The sequence below is a fragment of the Stenella coeruleoalba genome (genome assembly GCF_951394435.1).
Source record: "Stenella coeruleoalba genome assembly, chromosome: 8".
Classification (NCBI taxonomy): Eukaryota; Metazoa; Chordata; class Mammalia; order Artiodactyla; family Delphinidae; genus Stenella; species Stenella coeruleoalba.
In genome coordinates this window covers 33,638,926-33,658,594 of record NC_137154.1, presented here as the reverse complement: position 1 = coordinate 33,658,594, position 19,669 = coordinate 33,638,926, and the positions used below count along the sequence as shown (strand labels likewise).

At 38.5% G+C, this 19,669-nt stretch overlaps 1 protein-coding gene across 1 annotated transcript in view; it reads left to right on the top strand.

Moving 5' to 3' along the window:
• Positions 1-14,906, top strand: part of GAS2 (growth arrest specific 2) — a 158,347-nt gene extending 143,441 nt beyond the window's left edge. The window contains exon 8 of the mRNA XM_079929755.1: positions 14,147-14,906. Within this exon, the coding sequence (XP_079785881.1) occupies positions 14,147-14,365 (219 nt within the window). The 3' untranslated portion in view covers positions 14,366-14,906. The remainder of the gene's footprint in view (positions 1-14,146) is intronic.
• The last annotated feature ends 4,763 nt before the right edge of the window (positions 14,907-19,669 follow it).

The following is a 19,669-nucleotide window of genomic DNA, read 5'->3' as shown; positions in this document are numbered from 1 at the left end:
TCAAACGAAATGGTGGTATAAAGGATTTTGTAAACCAAAAAGTCTTAATAAAATGTTAGTAAACATTTGAGATTAGGTAGCCAGGTTGGAACTCAGGTCTGAATACTCTTCCATTGTCTACTACTCCTGAAGTATGTCAAAGAGGAAAAAAGATTCATCATTAAATGTGTAGTGATTTCAGGTAACGTTGCATCCTTATACAGTGAAGTGTATGAGAGCCTGCCAGCGAGTTTGCAAAAGAAGAATAAAGTTTTTATAGCAATAATATAATTTTGTGGATAATAAAATATGTTTTCTATGTTGATGTTTTAGAAATTCTATTTTTCCCCTTTTAGTTTTGTTTCCTTAAGTAGCAGAACTGAGGGTTTTAAATTAAATTTTAATTTTTGTAAATATATATATATATAGTTAATAAAGTGGTGCTGTAAGATTTATGTTCAAACACAGCAAACCTGCCCCTTCCCTTTCTACCCTTTTCCATTCTTCTTCTCCCAAATTTTCCCTAGAGGCAGCTAGTTTCACCTCTGGAAGCTGTTTCTTCTTTCATTTGTCTCCAAATTTCTAAGTTATGTAATCATGCTGTTCTTCCTTAGTTTCTAAATTTTAGACGTTTTCTATGGTCTGCTTATAAACCCAAGGTAGCAAGAGCAGGAAGATGACAATTTAGCAATCTGAGGCTTCCGCCTAACCCCCCAACACACATACACTTTCCTTCCTCCTATTTGCCCAGCATCATTGGTGGTACCACAATGTTGGTCAAATCAGTACTGTAGTCAGTATTTACTTCATAATGGTCACGTAAATATTGTAGTGTGCCATGATTACTTTTATTTTTTGTAACCATTTTTATTTTCCTTGAAGTCAATAATGTCTTGTTTTGGGTCCTAAGTATGACTAAGAACCCCTATCAGATCCCCTGAAAGAACTGTGAAGCCCATCACAATGATCGTGTCACAGGCAGAAGCACCAGTTCATCTGTTGGTTTCATTTCTGGCCTCTCCACATGTGTCCTCCTCCCCCAGATTGGCCTCACAGTGTCATCTGAGACTTTTTTTTTTAACTTGCTTTGATGTTTTTTAAACTTGCTTTGATGGTGGATTCCCTATTTCCTGGATCACGTGCCTTCTGGGGATTACTCCCTTGTATTCTTAGAGTGCACCTGAGAAAATGTAATCATTCATTCACCCAACATATATTTATTCAACATATACTCTGAAACATGCCGTGTTCTGGGAGTTGAGGATATATCAGAGAACAAAACAGATGATCCCTGGCCCCCTTGAGGACCTTATATTCCTGTGAGTGTGCGTGTGTGTGTGTAGGGTCGTCAGATTAAATACAGGATGCTCAATTACAGTTGAATTTCAGATAAACAACAGATACCTTTTAGAATGAGTTTGTTCTAAATATTGCAGGGGACATACTTATACTGAGAGAGTGTTTGTTGCTTATTTGAAATTCAGACTGAACTGGGTGCCCTGTATTTTTATACGATAAATCTGGCAACCCTAGTTGGGACGGATTCTACTGTCTAAACCATAAATATAATAAATATGTAAATTATAGAGCTTGCTAGAAGTGATAAGTTTTGTGTTGGAGTGGGAAAGGAAAAGTAGAGCAGGGTAAGGTAGGCTGGGAGTGCCGGGAGCAGAGATTGCAGTTTTAAGAGTCGTTAAGGTCAACTTACTGAGGAGATGAGAGATTAGCAAGGGCATGAAAGAGGTGCAGAGTTAGCTCTCCAGTTGTCTAGGGGAAATGTTTTCTAGACAGAAGGAACACCAAGTCAAGAATGCGCCTGGAGTAGCCCTGGAGTGTCTGAGAAATAGCAAGGAGGCCAATGTGGCTGCATCAGAGCATATGAAGGGCCCCGTGGTAGCGCATAAAGTCAGAGAAGTAACAGGAGTTCAGGTCACGGAGGAACTTGGAGGCTGTTGGAAGGACCCTGTAGTGTGTTCCCGGTGAAATGGGAAGCCAGGCAGTGTCTCGAGTGGAGCTGTGACCCAAGGTAACTTCTGTTTGAACAAGATCCCTCTAGTTTCTCTGTTGAGAGTGTACCGAGGGGCAGAACAGGAGCAGGAAAAACAGTTGGGAGGTTATTGTGGTAAATCCAGGTGAGACGAAGGAACCTTGGGATGAGGGAGATAGCAGTGGAGACGGTGAGAACAGATTGGATTTGGATTTGGGATGAATTTTTCCTCTAACACTTTATTGTGAAAATATTTCAAAGAGAAGTCAGTACCCATAGAGCTACCATCTGGTTCTACAATGAACACTTTGCTGGACTTGCTTTATCGTGTATCTGTCCATCTTTTCATCCTGTTCCTGAGCCCTAGTCTGGAGCATCTCTGATTCAATTTCTACAAAGAGAAACCTTCAGTCTCCTGCTGTGATGATGTGGTCATTGGCACCATGGAGATAGTCACAGGCATAGCAACTCTGGAGTGGGGTGCAGTAAAAATCTGGGGGCTAACTGATCCTTATACTGATTTTCAGCCATTTCTCTTTTTTTTCAGCTATATTTCTCTCCTTACCTGATGGAAGTACCTGACGACTTTAAAACCTGAGTTTCCTATAGTTTCAAGGCCTGATCTGACTTGCTTCACTTTGTCAGCTGTCATTTCAAGTTTTTAGGTTCAGCTCTCTCTACCTTCAGTCAGTTATGACTCATTTATCTTTTTTCCATCTTCTAAAACTGTGTTTGACCTTTTTTGTCTACTGTTATATCCTCTTAATTTCTCTTTGCCCTGGTAGCTTTATAACATCTTTATTCCTTGCCTTTCATTTGAATGGGGCTTTGAGAAAAAGGAGACTCAGGTTTTCAAATATTTTGTCAATATAAAAGTTCTGAATATATTTAGTACTACTTGGTTTTCCACTTTAATGGGTCTACCAATATACTAAAGATACATTAAAAACAGGGGCAAAGCAGTAATTTTTCCAGTGTCTGGATTCCAGACACTGTTGTTACTTTTCAGGACCTGAATTGCCACCTTTGGCAATGTTAACCTTTGGCTCTCCCAGTACTGATTCCAGTCTGTTGGGTTTTGTTATCCGTACGTAGAAGAGAATGGAGTTCAGATTGAGTCAGACAAACATGGCCCTGTTTGATTAGTGGAAGGGTTGGGCTTTCATTGCCTCTTGGAGCTCAGCTCCCCTTCCTGAATAGATGTTGCATCTTTGGGGTAGATGAATTCTAGTTTCAGTTGGGTATATACCAGCTACAAATCCTTCCTCTAGACAACTGTTCCCTTTCCGGCACCATCATTTTCCAGCTCGCTGCTTTCACTATGCTGAGTATTCTATTAAATATTTATGGTAACTTTGCCTTCCCTGTCTGAAATGTTGCCATGGACTGGTAATTAGATTGTGGCTAAGGCTTCTTCATTTCCTTTGGTGCAGAACTGGGAAAATGGAGACCTTACATAACGAGGAGATGAGAACTGACAGACAGTTGGCAGTAAGGGCTCCTGCACATATTTCAAGGCAGATGCAAAGGGAACTTTTTACCAGTCAATGGTTACATTCGTCTGCTAGCTGCTCTTCTCATGTTTGCTTCCAGAAAGAAGCTACTGAGAGTCATTTGTCTACATTGAGCCTGGGAATTAAACTTTTTACCCCTCCAGAGGGAAACAACAAAAGCAGGCCAGGAATATTTTTCTGGCCAGCCTCAATAGCCAGAAGGTTTCTGATTCAAGGCCCTGCTCATGCTGGAGGATTGGCTCTCATCATTAGGACACTGCAACAGTTCACCCTTCAAATGAGGGTTCGAGGATTACATTCCCCCTGCTGTGATTTATTACTGAAGACAACAAGTCACAAAACTGGGAATCAGGAGACTAGGTCTGTGTTCTTGCTGTGTGTCCATGAGCTACCCACCTAACCTCTTTTTCCCCATTTGTGCAATGGGAACAAATATTAACCTGCCAAACCACTGAGCAGGTGTGATAACAAAATGAAATGATTTAAGTGAAAGTATTTTGCAGGCTGTCAGAGATTTCTGCTCTACAGTTTCCTTTCAGAGTATGGGGCCCAGGGCAAAGCACTCTGGGTATACCTAATTTTCAGTATTTTTGTATGGGTTAAACAATCAGGTTCAAATGTAAACAAATCCTTCCAAGCATGTATTAAGTTCCTTTATGTTCTGGGTCTGGGTACATTGAGAGCTGGGCGATAGGATCATAAATGGAGACATCATAAATTGACAACACCTATTCCTAAAGAAAAGAGGTTTGTCCGTGGGAAGAGTCTAGGTAAGGACTCAGGCAACCATGACTCCTGGTGAAGCCCCTTTAGAATGTATAGTTAAGGGGTACTGAGTCTTGCCTTCGAGGTCAGAGAAACTCAAGTTCAAATCTAAACTTTGTCACTTCCTAGCTAAGTGACTTTGGGCAATTTACTTCACCTTTCTGGGCTATCATTTTGTCATCTGTAAATGTCGATAATAATGCAAGCCACTTAGAGTTGCTACAAGAAGTAACTGAAATAAAATCCATAAGAAGCTTATCATCATTATCACAATAGCAGTATTATTCTTTTAATAATAATTATGATAACGGCAGGTTGCTATTGAGTATCATGCCCCAGACAACGTGGCTAAATGCTTGCACATATTAATATCTTTATCCAAAAAACTCTATAATCATTTTACAGATGAGAAACTGAAGCACAGAGAGATTCAATAAATGTCTTAGGGTTGTACAGCTAGTTAGTGTTAACCATACCTAGGCAGTCTGGTAAAGACAAAACAGATGGTAGCTTCTGCTCTGGTGACTGTAGTTCAAATCTCTGAAGCGTTATTTAGGAAAAGGGCATAATAAACAAAAGGATGGTTAGGTAGATAAAAATGAGACAATAAACATGAAAAATTCTTTGTAAACAATAATTCCAGAAGCTTGTTTATTTGGGTAGTATTTAACCGTTTATAATTTCAAGTAGCTAGAGATGTTGAGATGAATCCCCAACCTTTGACAAAAAGGAGCCTTCCTATGTCACCTGTGGTTAACAGAGCCTCCACTGCCCTATTCACAGGCGACCTCAACACGTATCTTGAAAATGCAGGTTTCAGCCTTTCAACTAGGGATTGAACACCTGCCATCTTACTCCTCCAGGTGTCAGGGTACCTTAGGCAGAGAGCTGAATTCCCAGTTGCCCAATTTTCAGCGTATGCCATTTCGATATAACATTAGATGATGACAGAGTCTGTTGTCCTATAAATTAATTTAACACTCTTTCTCTGGATGACTGCATTCTAAAAACAATATTTTCACTCAAGTTATGAGGGCTTGTAAAAGCATACAGAGAGCAGGGTTGGAAACATATGATGTCCCAGGAAGCCAAACTGATCTAAATTTAGGTGGATTGTCTCCTCTCCTCAGTCCGTGTCAGAGATGGTTGCCTCTTAGAAGGATGGCTCAGGTGGAGAGCAGTTCACAGATTGGGCAGAAATATGAGCCACTGTGGTCAGTTAAGTGGGGAAGGGCTTAATGAGAGTGGCCCCAAACACTTAAGCGTTGAAAGAGAAAGAGGAGGGGTTGAAATTTTTATCAAGTGATTTGTTACTATAGTGAACTATATTTTAAAAAAATATGCATTCCTGGTGTTATGAGAATTTGTGAAGGGAGATAACGAAGAGAATAATATTTTGGATTCATTCAGGACACTTTCTTCTTTTCTCCTTCTTTCCCCTTCTCCTTTCTCTCTCTTCTGTCCATTGCTCTATTGATTCTCAATACAATCTCCCCCTTTTAAATATGATCCCTGTTAAAGCTTCCTTCTCTGACCCAAAATCTGTCTCTCTCAAAGGAATTCTTTAAACAATGTTTGATGTGGATTATCGTTCACATCCTGGTTTTTTTTTTTTTTTAGACTCTTCCTTCTAAAGACAAAGCATTTCATCTTTTCTTTTTTCTTATCTTTCCATATGTGATGTTTTACATAGCACATATGGTAATAGTTGCCAGGTACCCTTTAGAGAGGTCAGAAAGATGGACAAGAAATAAGGCAACAAAGTATTGTAGGTGCTTTGCTTGGGGTCTGTGCAGGAAAATCTCAAGGTCCAAAGAAGGTAATCTAAATGTCAGAGAGTGCAAAAATATTCCATAAAGGCAGTGATGCCTGGGTGGAGCATTAGTAGATGTTAACATTGTTCATTCATCCATTTAACAAGCATTTATTGAGTGCCTGTTATGTACTTTTCACTGCCCTAGGCCCTCAGGGCATAAAATTTAGCAAGGAATAACCTTGTCTGGCACTCAACAAATATTTGTTGAATGGCCAATGGAAGAGACTCACTTTAATTCACCTGGTGAATGTGGAACAATTCTCTGCATGTAGAAAGGGATGAAACTTTCAGGGGATTCTAAGGAGTTCAGAATATTTGTTGGGTAAATAATTTGGAAGGTGGTCATGGGTACAGAAAGGTAGGGCCACAGTATAGCGCATAGTTGTGCAGTGTGCAACCTGCACAACAGTATGTGATCATTAAGGCATAATGAGAAAGAAGGTGGGAAAGGAACTGGACTGTGAAGTGCTTGGTGTCTCAGGGTGGTTGTTCTCATGGGGGCAGGAGAGGGACGGAGGTAGGGGAAGGGATATCAGAAACACTGGCAAATTGTTTCCTCAAATTATGTGTTCTTCTGCCCACCCTAGAGATGCAGATCCTGCCCCATCCCTACACGCACAAGCACACATACACATGCATGCTCGCACGCTCACACCCTTGCTTTCCCAGAATCTTTGCCATGGGCTTTTGTTCTGATGAGAAAGAGTCATATTCCTCAGATGGACTGGAACTAAAAATGGCTGAGGAACACTGCAGACAATGGAGAACCACTCACAGGTCCACTGCAAGGCAGTAGCCTGATCAGATTTTCCTTTTTCAAAGATCACTCTGGCACTGGAGTGGAGGGTGGATTAGTGAAGTGTGAGAGATGATGAGGGCATCCTGCTGGAAAGCTTTCACATCCTCCGGGTCTAATGACATTTGTATTCAGAGCACTAGAGAGACACTCCTGCTTCCCTGCATTTTCAAGTTCACCGGCAAAAGACTCAAATCAGAATGAAAGAGATGTGTCAGTGTTTTGCTGAGAAGGTGGCGACACCTGAAGCATTTCATAGGAATTATGATATAGGACAGATGTGAACATGCAAGCAGATCTGTGCTGGGGAATTAATAAAATAAAGCTATCAAATATGGACCTAAAGCATTTAACTTTAAATTCTGCATACCTAAAAGACATTTCCTGTTAGTTAGTTATTTTTGTTGGTGGTATTTTGCTTGTTTTTTGTTTGTATAATATAAATTTATACAACCTGGTCACCTTAAAAACCAAATACATTACCAGTAAATCCATAATATTTCCTGGCTCTCTTACGTGACCATTTTTTTCATTTAGTAAAACATATGATTTTCTGTGATCCATACATAAATATCAGCTCTGCCTTGTCAACAAAAAGTGAGTCGATGTAATTCTGATTAATGTGCCCAAGAAGAAGAAAAATACATATTTTTTCTTGCTTTGAGTTCTTAACAACTGCACATAATGTGATTGCAGTCTGTCTCTCCAATAATTAGAAAGGAAAAAAATCTTCTTCCTGAAGTCCTGTTATCACACATCATAAGAGCCAGACCACTAGACCCCCTGATACCGCAGTGATCTCAGAATTTGTAGGAAGCTATTGATTAATCATTTCTACAACGTTTTGGATTTTCCATTATGTTGTAAGTTGATATAAGAGAATTAACTTATTTCCTTTCAACCCATTTGTTTCTTTAAATTAAGTATCTGGATGAGTTACAGAATTTGTTGTTTATGGGATAGTTTGTTACCTTACTATGTTAGGAAAATAAGATTGAAAGGTGGTACTAGAAAGTGGGCTTTAGGTAAACATAGTGTAGCCTGACAAGATGTGCACTGAATCCAGTAAATCAAAAGACTTACCTGACATGTTATAAACCACTACTGGGTCAATATATTAAGTGATTCATCCACCTTTCAAGATTGGATTCATTTTTAGAATAATAATTTTTGGAAGAGTATAGCTGTTCAATTGTAAGGCCATGTACTAGATTGGGAGTAAAGGAGGTGTGATTTCTAGCCTGGCTCTGGGAACCCCCTGTGTGACCCTGTGTCTGCCAGTTTGTACATCTGTGAAATGACAGCATTGCCAATGACCTCAATTTTTTTATCCTCCTTAATTCAAGAAGGCATATTTGTAGATTATCTGGCACATAGTAGGTGCTCTCATATTATGACTCTGTGTCAACTAAGAAAAAAGTTTCCCTTTTGCTGGCACAAGAGAAGAGACCCACTAAGAAAACAACACGTAGTTAAATATCATAATAGAACAAAGGCAGAAATCAAAATGCCCTTGGTAAGAATGGGAGTTCTTTTTCCCATTATTAGAAGAAATTATTAAAAAACATAACTTTAAGACCTACTGATTCTTTTCCCTGGGCAAAGTATGTATGTCACTCATAGACATCAAAAAAAAAAAATGTTTACAATAACCCAGATCTGCTTATGAAACTTCATTAAGGCCTTTGGGAGAAATGTTGAGACAAGATTTTTGTTATTTTGTTCTTTTCCCCTTCAGCATTGAGAAATGTTGCTAAATTGGTAAAGAATCTTTTTCCCTTTGTTAGAATCAGGGGCATGGTGAGGAATGAGGTCAGCTGTAGAAAATAGCAATGTTAGAATAAGCCTAATATGCAAAAACTACTGCTTTGCAATGTGCAGTGTTGGGGAATATTTGTAGCAACTCTAACTTATTTTTCTTTACTCAAGAGAAGTGCAACTAGCACAGGGAGATCAGCTTGATGCTTTGTGATGACCTAGACAGGTGGGATAGGGAGGGTGGGAGGGAGGCTCAAGATGGAGGGGAGATGGGGATATATGTATACACATAGCTGATTCACTTTGTTGTGCAGCAGAAACTAACACAACATTGTAAAGCAATTATACTCCAATAAAGATATTTAAAAAAGAGAAAAATGCAACAAACAACATAGAAAACTACACTGAATACTCAATTCACATGTATATTAGCCCTATTAGCCAAAATGAGTTATCTTTTGGGATGGAGAACACAAAATTGTTCAACATTGTAAAGCATTAAAAATAAAGGAACTGTAAAATGCACACTGAACAGAGAATCAAAGCCCAGCTCTCCTTATGCCAACAGATACCTATAAATATATTTTATTGTATTACCTGTACTTGACACATATTTATTTCTGAAATAATTAGGGCCACTTAGAGGATAACCTTCTTAAATTAAATGCAATATTTATTTAAAGTTTATTAGGACATAAAACTAAAAATAAATAAATAAATCATTTTATGTGAGCATTTAATCTGCTTAAGCAACTTATAACTATTCCTGACATTGGTAATTCCTTGCCTGTGCTAAATTATCACTTGTAAGTAACTAAACAGGTATGAAAATCTAAATCTAGGCGCTTTACAGAATAAGTGGATATGGTATAATAGACAAAAACAAAAGGATTCTTGTCCCAGTTCTGCCACTGATTTGTTGTGTGATCTTGCACAAGTTGTTTAAGAGCATCAGTTCTTCTAAGAGCATCAGTTTTACTATCTATAAAATGGGAGTAATACTGATACTGATATCTTACATTAGGCAAAGTAAGTAGTATGGAAAGATACATGAAAAGGAGTACTATATGGTTACACTATTGACGCTGTTCTGAGATCACATATGTGAGAGTCCAAACATGAGAAGTACATCATCACTCTTTTCAGAGAGCGCCATATTATTAAAAGGGGCATACAGGTAAATTAATAGTTACAATTCGGTAGAATGAGCAAAGCAGTGAAATCATGTGTAAACTAAACAGCACATGTCAAGGAAGGATTCCCTTATCCATGAGGGGTATGACCCTGGAAGATTTTTTCAGGTGGAGGTGATGCTTGAATTGGGAAAATGTTTATGGTCCTGGTGAGCAGGGAGGGAAGAACAGAAAGGACGTTCCACATTTAGGGGCAAATGTGCAAAAAGCATGAAAGAAAGATTATGTTATCTGGGAATATAGAACTACAAGTATTCATGGGTCCCAGGGCTCAGGGAAGGGATGAGGCTGGCAGGAGTGGTCACGGAGAGTAACATATGCAAATAAAGTGACTCACCCTACAGGAGAGAGGGAGGTCGTGAGAGTATTTAGGCAGGACACGATCACACTTGCACTTATGGAATTCCATTTGGTGGCAGTTTACTAAATGGATTGGACACAGCAAGCCTGGAGGCAGTGAGCCCTCTACAATAGACCAGGGAAAGATGAATTCCTGAACTAAGCAGTGGCAATGGTAGCAAAAATCCTGAGAAACATGTAGTGGGAAATGAATGTTTTTGGTATCTGACTAGGTACGGAGGTTGCTCATGTCACCAACCCTATGATGAAAGACCTGTGGGGCCCTAGTGGAAGGAAGAGGGCAGGTTGCCTTTGCATTTGGAAGCTCCAGGAAGAAACAAGGGCTAGAGTTATAGTTTGGGGACGCAAAAGTAGATGGCAGTGAAAACCATGAGGTTGCAAATAGAGAGTGGTTAGACTGAGAAAAGCAGTAAAGAAAGGACAGATAACTTCAGAATCCTCTGGAAAAGCAGAACTTAAAAATAAGTAGAAGAAATACAACTTGTGAAGGAAGCAGAGAGAGAACCCTCAGGTAGGTATCAGGACATCCAGGAAAGAGAGTTTTGTCATGGAGAGTAAAAGAGTAGGGAGTTTCAAGGAAGGAGTGTCAGTACTATCAGATACCTTATTGAATGATCAAAGAAGACAAGGATTAGGGACAGTCCACTGGATTTGATAATTCTAGAAGTCATCTGGTTTTCTTTCTCATGCAGTCAGTTAAGCAGAAGCAATGCCTACTGTTGGTTGGACAGTAAATAGGAAATTAGAAGTGAAAACGTTGAGTGTAAACTTAACTGTCAGGAAGCTCAGGTGTAAGGAGAAGGTATGAAAGCAAAGTAGACTGGGATGAAAGAAGAGTTTTCTTTGCACAAGAGTGGGAGGGGCTTGGATACGTTTATTTCCTAAAGAGTAAGGACCATTATACACTAAATTGGAAAGAGAGAGAAGAGGGATGAGATGTTTGATGTAGCTGGGTTCTTCATGAGCGGAAATGGGGATTAGGACGGGGCGGGGGTGGGGGGGGAGGACTTGACCTTGAACAGAAGGACTTATTTATGTGACAAGAAAGGCAGGGTAAAGGATAAATGTAGGTTGGAGTGAATTAGCGGTGGAGGTACCAAGAGAGAGGAAGCCATGCCTGACAAAGATGAAGTCATGGTAGACTGATGAGGATGAAATGGGTGGTGTACTTGAGAATAATAGAGAGGAATAAGAAATGGGACTGACCGAAACAAAAAATAAAAGGCTCAGTTAATTGCACTTGGTCTAATGTCACTAATCTCTGAGGTGGAAGGAGTTCTTCCCGAAGAGCTCAGCAGCTCAGCCCTGATTTAGGAAGAAGATTATACACTTAATCCAAGGTTGGAGTTTGACACGTAAATGCTGTGAAGGGAAGGAAGGGTTGAGAGCAATTTAGTTTATAGCAGGTTGATTTGCTTTTAGGTTAAACAATAGGGATTTTGTTTATGGACATGAGGTTGGCATTCGTTTCTTCCTTTTTTTTTCTTGAGACTGAGCATGTTCTAAGAAAAGGCATGGAATTTAAATCTCTACAATCAGGCTATAGGAATACCTGTAGCTCTGATACCTTAATCCCATGCTTGAAACTTGTCCAGTTTGACCATTGGCTTTCTTTGGGAAGTTATACATTGCTGATTAGCTATAGGAAGATTCTGGAAGACGAGATGAGCAGAAATTTAATTCCTATGTTACTCACATTCAGAATGACTCTGTCTCATGTTGAATCCACTTTGCATTGTCCTATGGATTCATTAAAGAATCCGCAAGCAGAGTTTTTACCTTCATGATCATATACTCCAGGCTGAAAAGCATTTCTGTCACTGTTTCCCAGAGTTCACTAATTGTTTAAAGACTCTTCTGGCTGGCGGTTCTTTCTGGTTGAAACAGCCTGCTTACAGTCAAGTGAACTTGGGCATTCTGCCAGGGACATTCATACCAAGGACGTTTAGAGACAATTCTTAAATGTAATTTACAGGGCTAGGAGGTACCAGAACTTCAACAATAGGCAAAAGCAGTGCTCTTGGAACAATGGGAGAAAGGGTCAAAGTGCTATTTTGACCCTGGCCTTTGCAGTTTTTGTCCCAGTAACTCCCAAGTTTTGAAAACAGGAAGTAGAGGCACACCCAGGAACTTGTGGCAATGAAAATAGGCCTGTAAAATTATAAAAGCCTTGATGGATTTTATAAGGAGGAACCGTTGTGGGAAGAGTACTAGACTGGGAGTCAGGAAATCACATTAAAGATCTGGGCCTCAGTATCTCCATCCTAAACAACAGGAACATGGGACCACTGGCGGACCTGGGGAGGCAGAATGGTTATAAGCTAAATCCTGACTCCTCTTATATGCTTTATATTTCATGGGTTCCCACTGAGATTTTATTTAATGAGTAGATGCTGGTGCTAAAATAAGTTTGAAGCCTTCTTGTTAGAAAATGTTTCCCCAGGTCCTTTCTATTCTAAAATTCTAATATTCTAAGTGAGAATAACCAGTATAGTTACACTTAATTCTCATGAGTCTAATAGTTTTAATTATTGTTATTCAGCACATTTTTATTACTTTCCACGATATTTGATTTTGAAAACTGCCTTATGTCAACCCCATGTTTCAGGATTTCATACCTTGAGCCTATGGATGGATTTTGGGGAGTCTGTGAAAGCCCTAAATATATATGCAATATTTTGTGGGTACAGGCATACAGAAAGAGAATCCAAAACTTTCATCAGAATCTCAACAGCTAAGGGCAAAGTCTTCCCCCACTGGATAGGAGTCAAAAAAATCCAGATCTGAAGGTAACACAGAGTGAGAGAAATTCAGAGAGATTTCATAGGCTCTACCATGAAAAGTACTTACCAAACCCCTCCCAAACCTATATTCCCTTCCCAAGATTACATTGCCACTCTGTGTTCATCGTATTTCGGGCAGGGGAGAGGTCTTTGGTGAAGGTGCGACATTCCCCCTTATTCTTACATTTTGTGATATTTGAAAGAAGCCAAGATCAAATCTTTGGCTCCCTGTGCCAATCCTCCACAACTCGGACATGTTTTTACTAGGTAGAAAGAACCACATATTCTTCACCTTTTCAATCTGTAGCCTTGTTAACCCTGGAGCTCTAGATGGTTCATGGCCCTGAAGGTAAGGGTTTTGTTTTTTTTGTTTTTGTTTTGTTTCTAAAGAAGTATTCTATCGTAATTAAGAAGAATGAGAGTAAAGACAACATAAATGTTTGGCCATTCCATAATATCTTTCCTTGAAAGCCTCAGACAGTGACTAGGGAAGATTTCAGTTTTTCTGAGTGCATTTTCAATTCTATTTTGCATTGAGTATTTGTGTGATTATTAACTTTATATTCCAAAAATAGATAAACAACAAGGATTTACTGTATAGCACAGGGACTACACTCAGTATCTTGTAATAAACTATAATGGGATAGAATTGAAAAGAAAAGAATATATATACATATATATGTATAAACGAATCACTTTGCTGCACACCAGAAACTAACAATATTGTAAATCAACTATACTTCAATTAAAAAAAGCTATATTCCATAGCAGGCATTTCCATGGTCTTTTAAGTCCTGGTTCAGAGGGGAATAACCCAGTGGGGAGAACAGAGCTCTGATCTGAGGCAGCAAGCAGGAAATTGGGCAATGATGAGGCTGTGATGCAAAATCAGGTGCCAGTGTCAGCAAGGAGCCTCTAGACTCGCTGAACCAAGCAAGGGATTGTACCTACACCCTGATTCCCACAGCAGGGCAAAGCAGGATCCTGGGGATATGTACCATGCATGATCCACTTGCATGGGAAAAACAAAGCTTCTCTCATAAACTGTATGCTAACTCAGACACTGTGCAAGAAGTGGAAGGACAATAGGGACTTGAAAAACAAAACAGAAAACAATAACGCTAGAGCTGGAAGCTGATTTGAGATACTGCAAGAATTCTCAGAATTTAACTCTTTTGCTCTCTTTTCATTCCAGATGCTGCACAACAAGCATGTCATGGTCCGTGTGGGAGGAGGTTGGGAAACTTTTGCAGGGTATTTGTTGAAACACGACCCCTGCCGGATGCTGCAGATCTCCCGTGTGGATGGCAAGACATCCCCCATCCAGAGCAAATCTCCAACCCTCAAGGACATGAATCCAGATAATTACCTGGTGGTCTCTGCCAATTATAAGGGAAAGAAGGAAATTAAATGAAACTAGTTGGTCACTACAAGGGGACTCTCATAATGGCCTGTATCCACATCTCCAGTAGTCAGTTTAGTTCACATGCTCTGAAAATTACTTTGGAAAAAGACATAACAGATAGAAAGACGTCATCATGTTGAAACATGCTCAAAGAGTAGCACTATTTATTTTGAATGCTTCTGTAGAAAATGACCTATTAAAAGAAATTATCAACTCAGATTTAAATTAGACAAATTGTAGGCAAATCATTGTTTCTCAATATGTGAACATGGTATTTAGAACACATTACTAGCAATACAATTCTAGCTAAAGATAAAAATTATTAGAAGAAAATAGGATTTACAGTTAAGTCAACAGAAAGTGCCTGCCTAATGTGTACAGAATAACAACACCCCAGACATTTTTTATAATTGCAGGATTTTTAAGCTGATTTTTTAAAAGTGACAATTAGTGTGATGATGTGCTACTAAAAATATCCAACAGCACTATAAATTAAAGTACAGTGTATCTACGACAGTTATACGTTACTGGAAAGGCCACTTCAGAAAAGTTTACATTCACTTGGAAGAATGCCTTAAAGTTTATCCCTTATCTCTGAACAAACACCTGGGGCACTTTTGGAAGTTTTCACTGCACCCCTTAGAGAATGGCTTATGAGTTGTTTACACACTCCTAGACACGTGGCTGTGTTGAGACTGAGTGTAATTCACACACATAAGCTGACATACGTTTATATTTTGAAAGAGTAAATTGTACAGTCAAATGTCCATTGACTTCATGTAACTTCAAAGCATTTTCTTATTATATCTTTAGTTAATCCAACTTTGCTGTGCTGTCTAGTAAAGTAATTTCACTGTAGCTAATAATGTTACAGACTTATGTATACCCTTGTATACCTAGGACAGGGCTGTTTTGTACCCATAAACAGCAAAATATTGTCCTCACTGATTGAAGAATTAAAAAGATGTTAAAAAATTTTACCTGTCTCTATATCAATGCTTCATTCTGAAATAAAGATCATATTCAAATGGCAACGTCCCCTGGGAGTTAAAGGAAGTGTCAAATTATGGTTACCTAGCACTTCTTCACTTTGGATAGCTGAGTGATGCTGGTGTTTGTTTTCCTTAGCAGAGAGTCTAGGTTTTATCATAAACAGTACTTTAAGGGCTTCCCTGAAATAAAAAGTATAGGCAAAATTAATTTGTCATTTCCTCATTTTTCAACAAAGACAAAATCCACCTTTCTTGCTCCAGAAAGTCAGGGAGGAAGTATTTCAGTTTGTCACATGAATGATTTAATCAAAGCAGACACAACCTTTTTTTTTTGCTTTTGGTATTTATTGAATTTTATTTATTGCTTTTATACAGCAGGTTCTTATTAGTCATCAATTTTATACACCTCAGTGTATACATGTCAATCCCAACCTCCCAATTCATCACACCCCCACCCCCACCCCCACCACCCGCCGTTTTCCCCCCTTGGTGTCCATACGTTTGTTTTCTACATCTGTGTCTCAGTTTCTGCCCTGCAAATCGGTTCATCTGTACCATTTTTCTAGGTTCCACATATATGCGTTAATATACGATATTTGTTTTTCTGACTTCCTGCACTCTGTATGACAGCCTCTAGGTCCATCCACGTCTCTACAAATGACCCAATATCTTTCCTTTTTATGGCTGAGTAATATTCCATTGTATATATGCACTACATCTTCTTTATCCATTCGTCTGTCGATGGGCACTTAGATTGCTTCCATGACCGGGCTATTGTAAACAGCCCTGCAATGGACATTGGAGTGCATGTGTCTTTCTGAATTATGGTTTTCTCAGGGTATATGCCCAGTAGAGGGATTGCTGGATCATATGGTAATTCTATTTTTAGTTTTTTAAGGAACCTCCATACTGTTCTCCATAGTGGCTGTATCAATTTACATTCCCACCAACAGTGCAAGAGGGTTCCCTTTTCTCCGCACCCTCTCCAGCATTTGTTGTTTGTAGATTTTCTGATGATGCCCATTCTAACTGGTGTCAGGTGATACCTCATTGTAGTTTTGATTTGCATTTCTCTAATAATTAGTGATGTTGAGCTGATTTTCATGTGTCTCTTGGTCATCTGTATGTCTTCTTTGGAGAAATGTGTGTTTAGGTCTTCTGCCCATTTTTTGATTAGGTTGTTTGTTTTTTTAATATTGAGCTGCATCAGCTGTTTATACATTTAGGAGATTAATCCTTTGTCCGTTGATTCGTTTGCAAATATTTTCTCCCATTCTGTTGGTTGCCTTTTCGTCTTGTTTATAGTTTCCTTTGCTGTGCAAAAGCTTTTAAGTTTCATTAGGTCCCATTTGTTTATTTTTGTTTTTATTTCCATTACCCTAGGAGGTGGGTCAAAAAGGATCTTGCTGTGATTTATGTCAAGGAGTGTTCTTCCTATGTTTTCCTCTAAGAGTTTAATAGTATCCAGTCTTACATTTAGGTGTTTAATCCATTTTGAGTTTATTTTTGTGTATGGTGTTAAGGAGTGTTCAAATTTCATTCTTTTACATGTAGCTGTCCAGTTTTCCATCACCACTTATTGAAGAGAATGTCTTTCTCCATTGTATGTCCTTGCCTCCTTTGTCATAGATTAGTTGACCAAAGGTGCATAGGTTTATCTCTGGGCTTTCTATCCTGTTCCATTGATCTATATCTCTGTTTTTATGCTGGTACCATATTGTCATGATGACTTATCTTTGTAGTATAGTCTAAAGTCAGGGAGTCTGATTCTTCCAGCTCTGTTTTTTACCCTCAAGGTTGCTTTGGCTATTCAGAGTCTTTTGTGTCTCCATAGAAATTTTAAGATTCTTTGTTCTAGTTCTGTGAAAAATACCATTGGTAGTTTGATAGGGATTACATTGAATCTGTAGATTGCTTTGGGTAGTCTAGTCATTTTCACAATATTGATTCTTCCAATCCAAGAACATGGTATATCTCTCCATCTGTTTGTATCATCTTTGATTTCTTTCATCAATATCTTATAGTTTTCTGAGTACAGGTCTTTTACCTCCTTAGGTAAGTTTATTCCTAGGTATTTTATTCTTTTTGTTGCAATGGTGAATGGGATTGTTTCCTTAATTTCTCTTTCTGATTGTTTGATGTTAGTGTATAGGAATGCAAGAAATTTCTGTGCATTAATTTTGTATCCTGCTACTTTACCAAATTCATTGATTAGCTCTAGTAGTTTTCTGGTAGCATCTTTAGGATTCTCCATGTATAGTATCATGTCACCTGCAAACAGTGACAGTTTTACTTCTTCTTTTCCAATTTGTATTCCTTTTATTTCTTTTTCTTCTTTGATTGCCATGACTAGGACTTCCAAAACTATGTTGAAAAATAGTGGTGAGAGTGGACATCCTGTGTTGTTCCTTATCTTAAAGGAAATGCTTTCATTTTTTCACCATTGAGAATGATGTTTGCTGTGGGTTTGACATATATGGCTTATAGTATGTTGAGGTAGGTTCTCTCTATGCCCACTTTCTGGAGAGTTTTTATCATAAGTGGGTGTTGAATTTTGTCAAAAGCATTTTCTGCATCTATCGAGATGATCATATGGTTTTTATTCTTCAATTTGTTAATATGGTGTATCACATTGATTGATTTGCATATATTGAAGAATCCTTGCATCCCTGGAATAAATTCCACTTGATCATGGTGTATGATCCTTTTAATGTGTTGTTAGATTCTGTTTGCTAGTATTTTGTTGAGGATTTTTGCATCTTTGTTCATCAGTGATATTGGTCTGTAATTTTCTTTCTTTTTTGTAGTATCTTTGTCTGGTTTTGGTATCAGGGTGATGGTGGCCTCATAGAATGGTATGGGAGTGTTCTTTCCTCTGCAATTTTTTAGAAGCATTTGAGAAGGTTGTGTGTTAGCTCTTTTCTAAATGTTTGATAGAATTCACCTGTGAAGCCATCTGGTCCTGGACTTTGTTGGAAGATTTTTAGGTCACAGTTTCAGTTTCATTACTTGTAATTGGTCAGTTCATATTTTCTATTTCTTCCTGGTTCAGTGTTGGAAGGTTATACCTTTCTAAAAATTTGTCCATTTCTTCCAGGTCTTCCATTTTATTGGCATAGAGTTGCTTGTAGTAGTCTCTTAGGATGTTTTGTATTTCTACAGAGTCTGTTGTAACTTCTTTTTCGTTTCTAATTTTATTGATTTGAATCCTCTCCCTATTTTTCTTGATGAGTCTGGCTAAAGGTTTATCAATTTTGTATATCTTCCCAAAGAACCAGCTTTTAGTTTTATTGACCTTTGCTATTGTTTTCTTTGTTTCTATTTCATTTATTTCTGATCTAATCTTTATGATTTCTTTCCTTCTACTAACTTTGGGTTTTGTTTGTTCTTCTTTCTCTCGTTCCTTTAGGTGTGAGGTTAGATTATTTATTTGAGATTTTTCTTGTTTCTTGAGGTAGAGTTGTATTGCTATAAACTTCCCTCTTAGAACTGCTTTTGCTGCATCCCATAGGTTTTGGATCATTGTGTTTTTGTTGTCATTTGTCTCTAGGTATTTTTTGATTTCCTCTTTGATTTCTTCAGTGATATCTTGGTTATTTACTAATATATTGTTTAGCCTCCATGTGTCTGTTTTTTATGGTTTTTTTCCCCTGTAGTTTATTTCTAATCTCATAGCGTTCTGGTCAGAAAAGATGCTTGATATGATTTCAATTTTCTTAAATTTACCAAGGCTTGATTTGTGACCCAAGATGTGATCTATCCTGGAGAACGTTCCATGTGCACTTGAGAAGAAAGTGTAATCTGCTGTTTCAGTTGGAATGTCCTGTAAATATCAATTAAATCTATCTGGTCTATTGTGTCATTTAAACCTTGTGTTTCCTTATTAATTTTCTGTTTGGATGATCTGTCGTTTGGTGTAAGTGACATGTTAATGTCCCCCACTATTATTGAGTTATTGTCAATTTCCTCTTTTATAGCTGTTAGCCTTTGCCTTATGTGTTGTGGTGCTCCTATGTTGGGTGCATATCTATTTAGAATTGTTATATCTTCTTCTTGGATTGATCCCTTGATCATTATGTAGTGTCCTTCCTTGTCTCTTGTAACATTCTTTTCTTTTTTTTTTTTTTTTTGCCTTACGTGGGCCTCTCACTGTCATGGCCTCTCCTGTTGCGGTGCACAGGCTCCGGACGTGCAGACTCAGTGGCCATGGCTCACGGGCCCAGCCACTCCACAGCATGTGGGATCACCCCATTCTTTTATTTTAAAGTCTATTTTATCTGATATGAGTATTGCTACTCCAGCTTTCTTTTGATTTCCATTT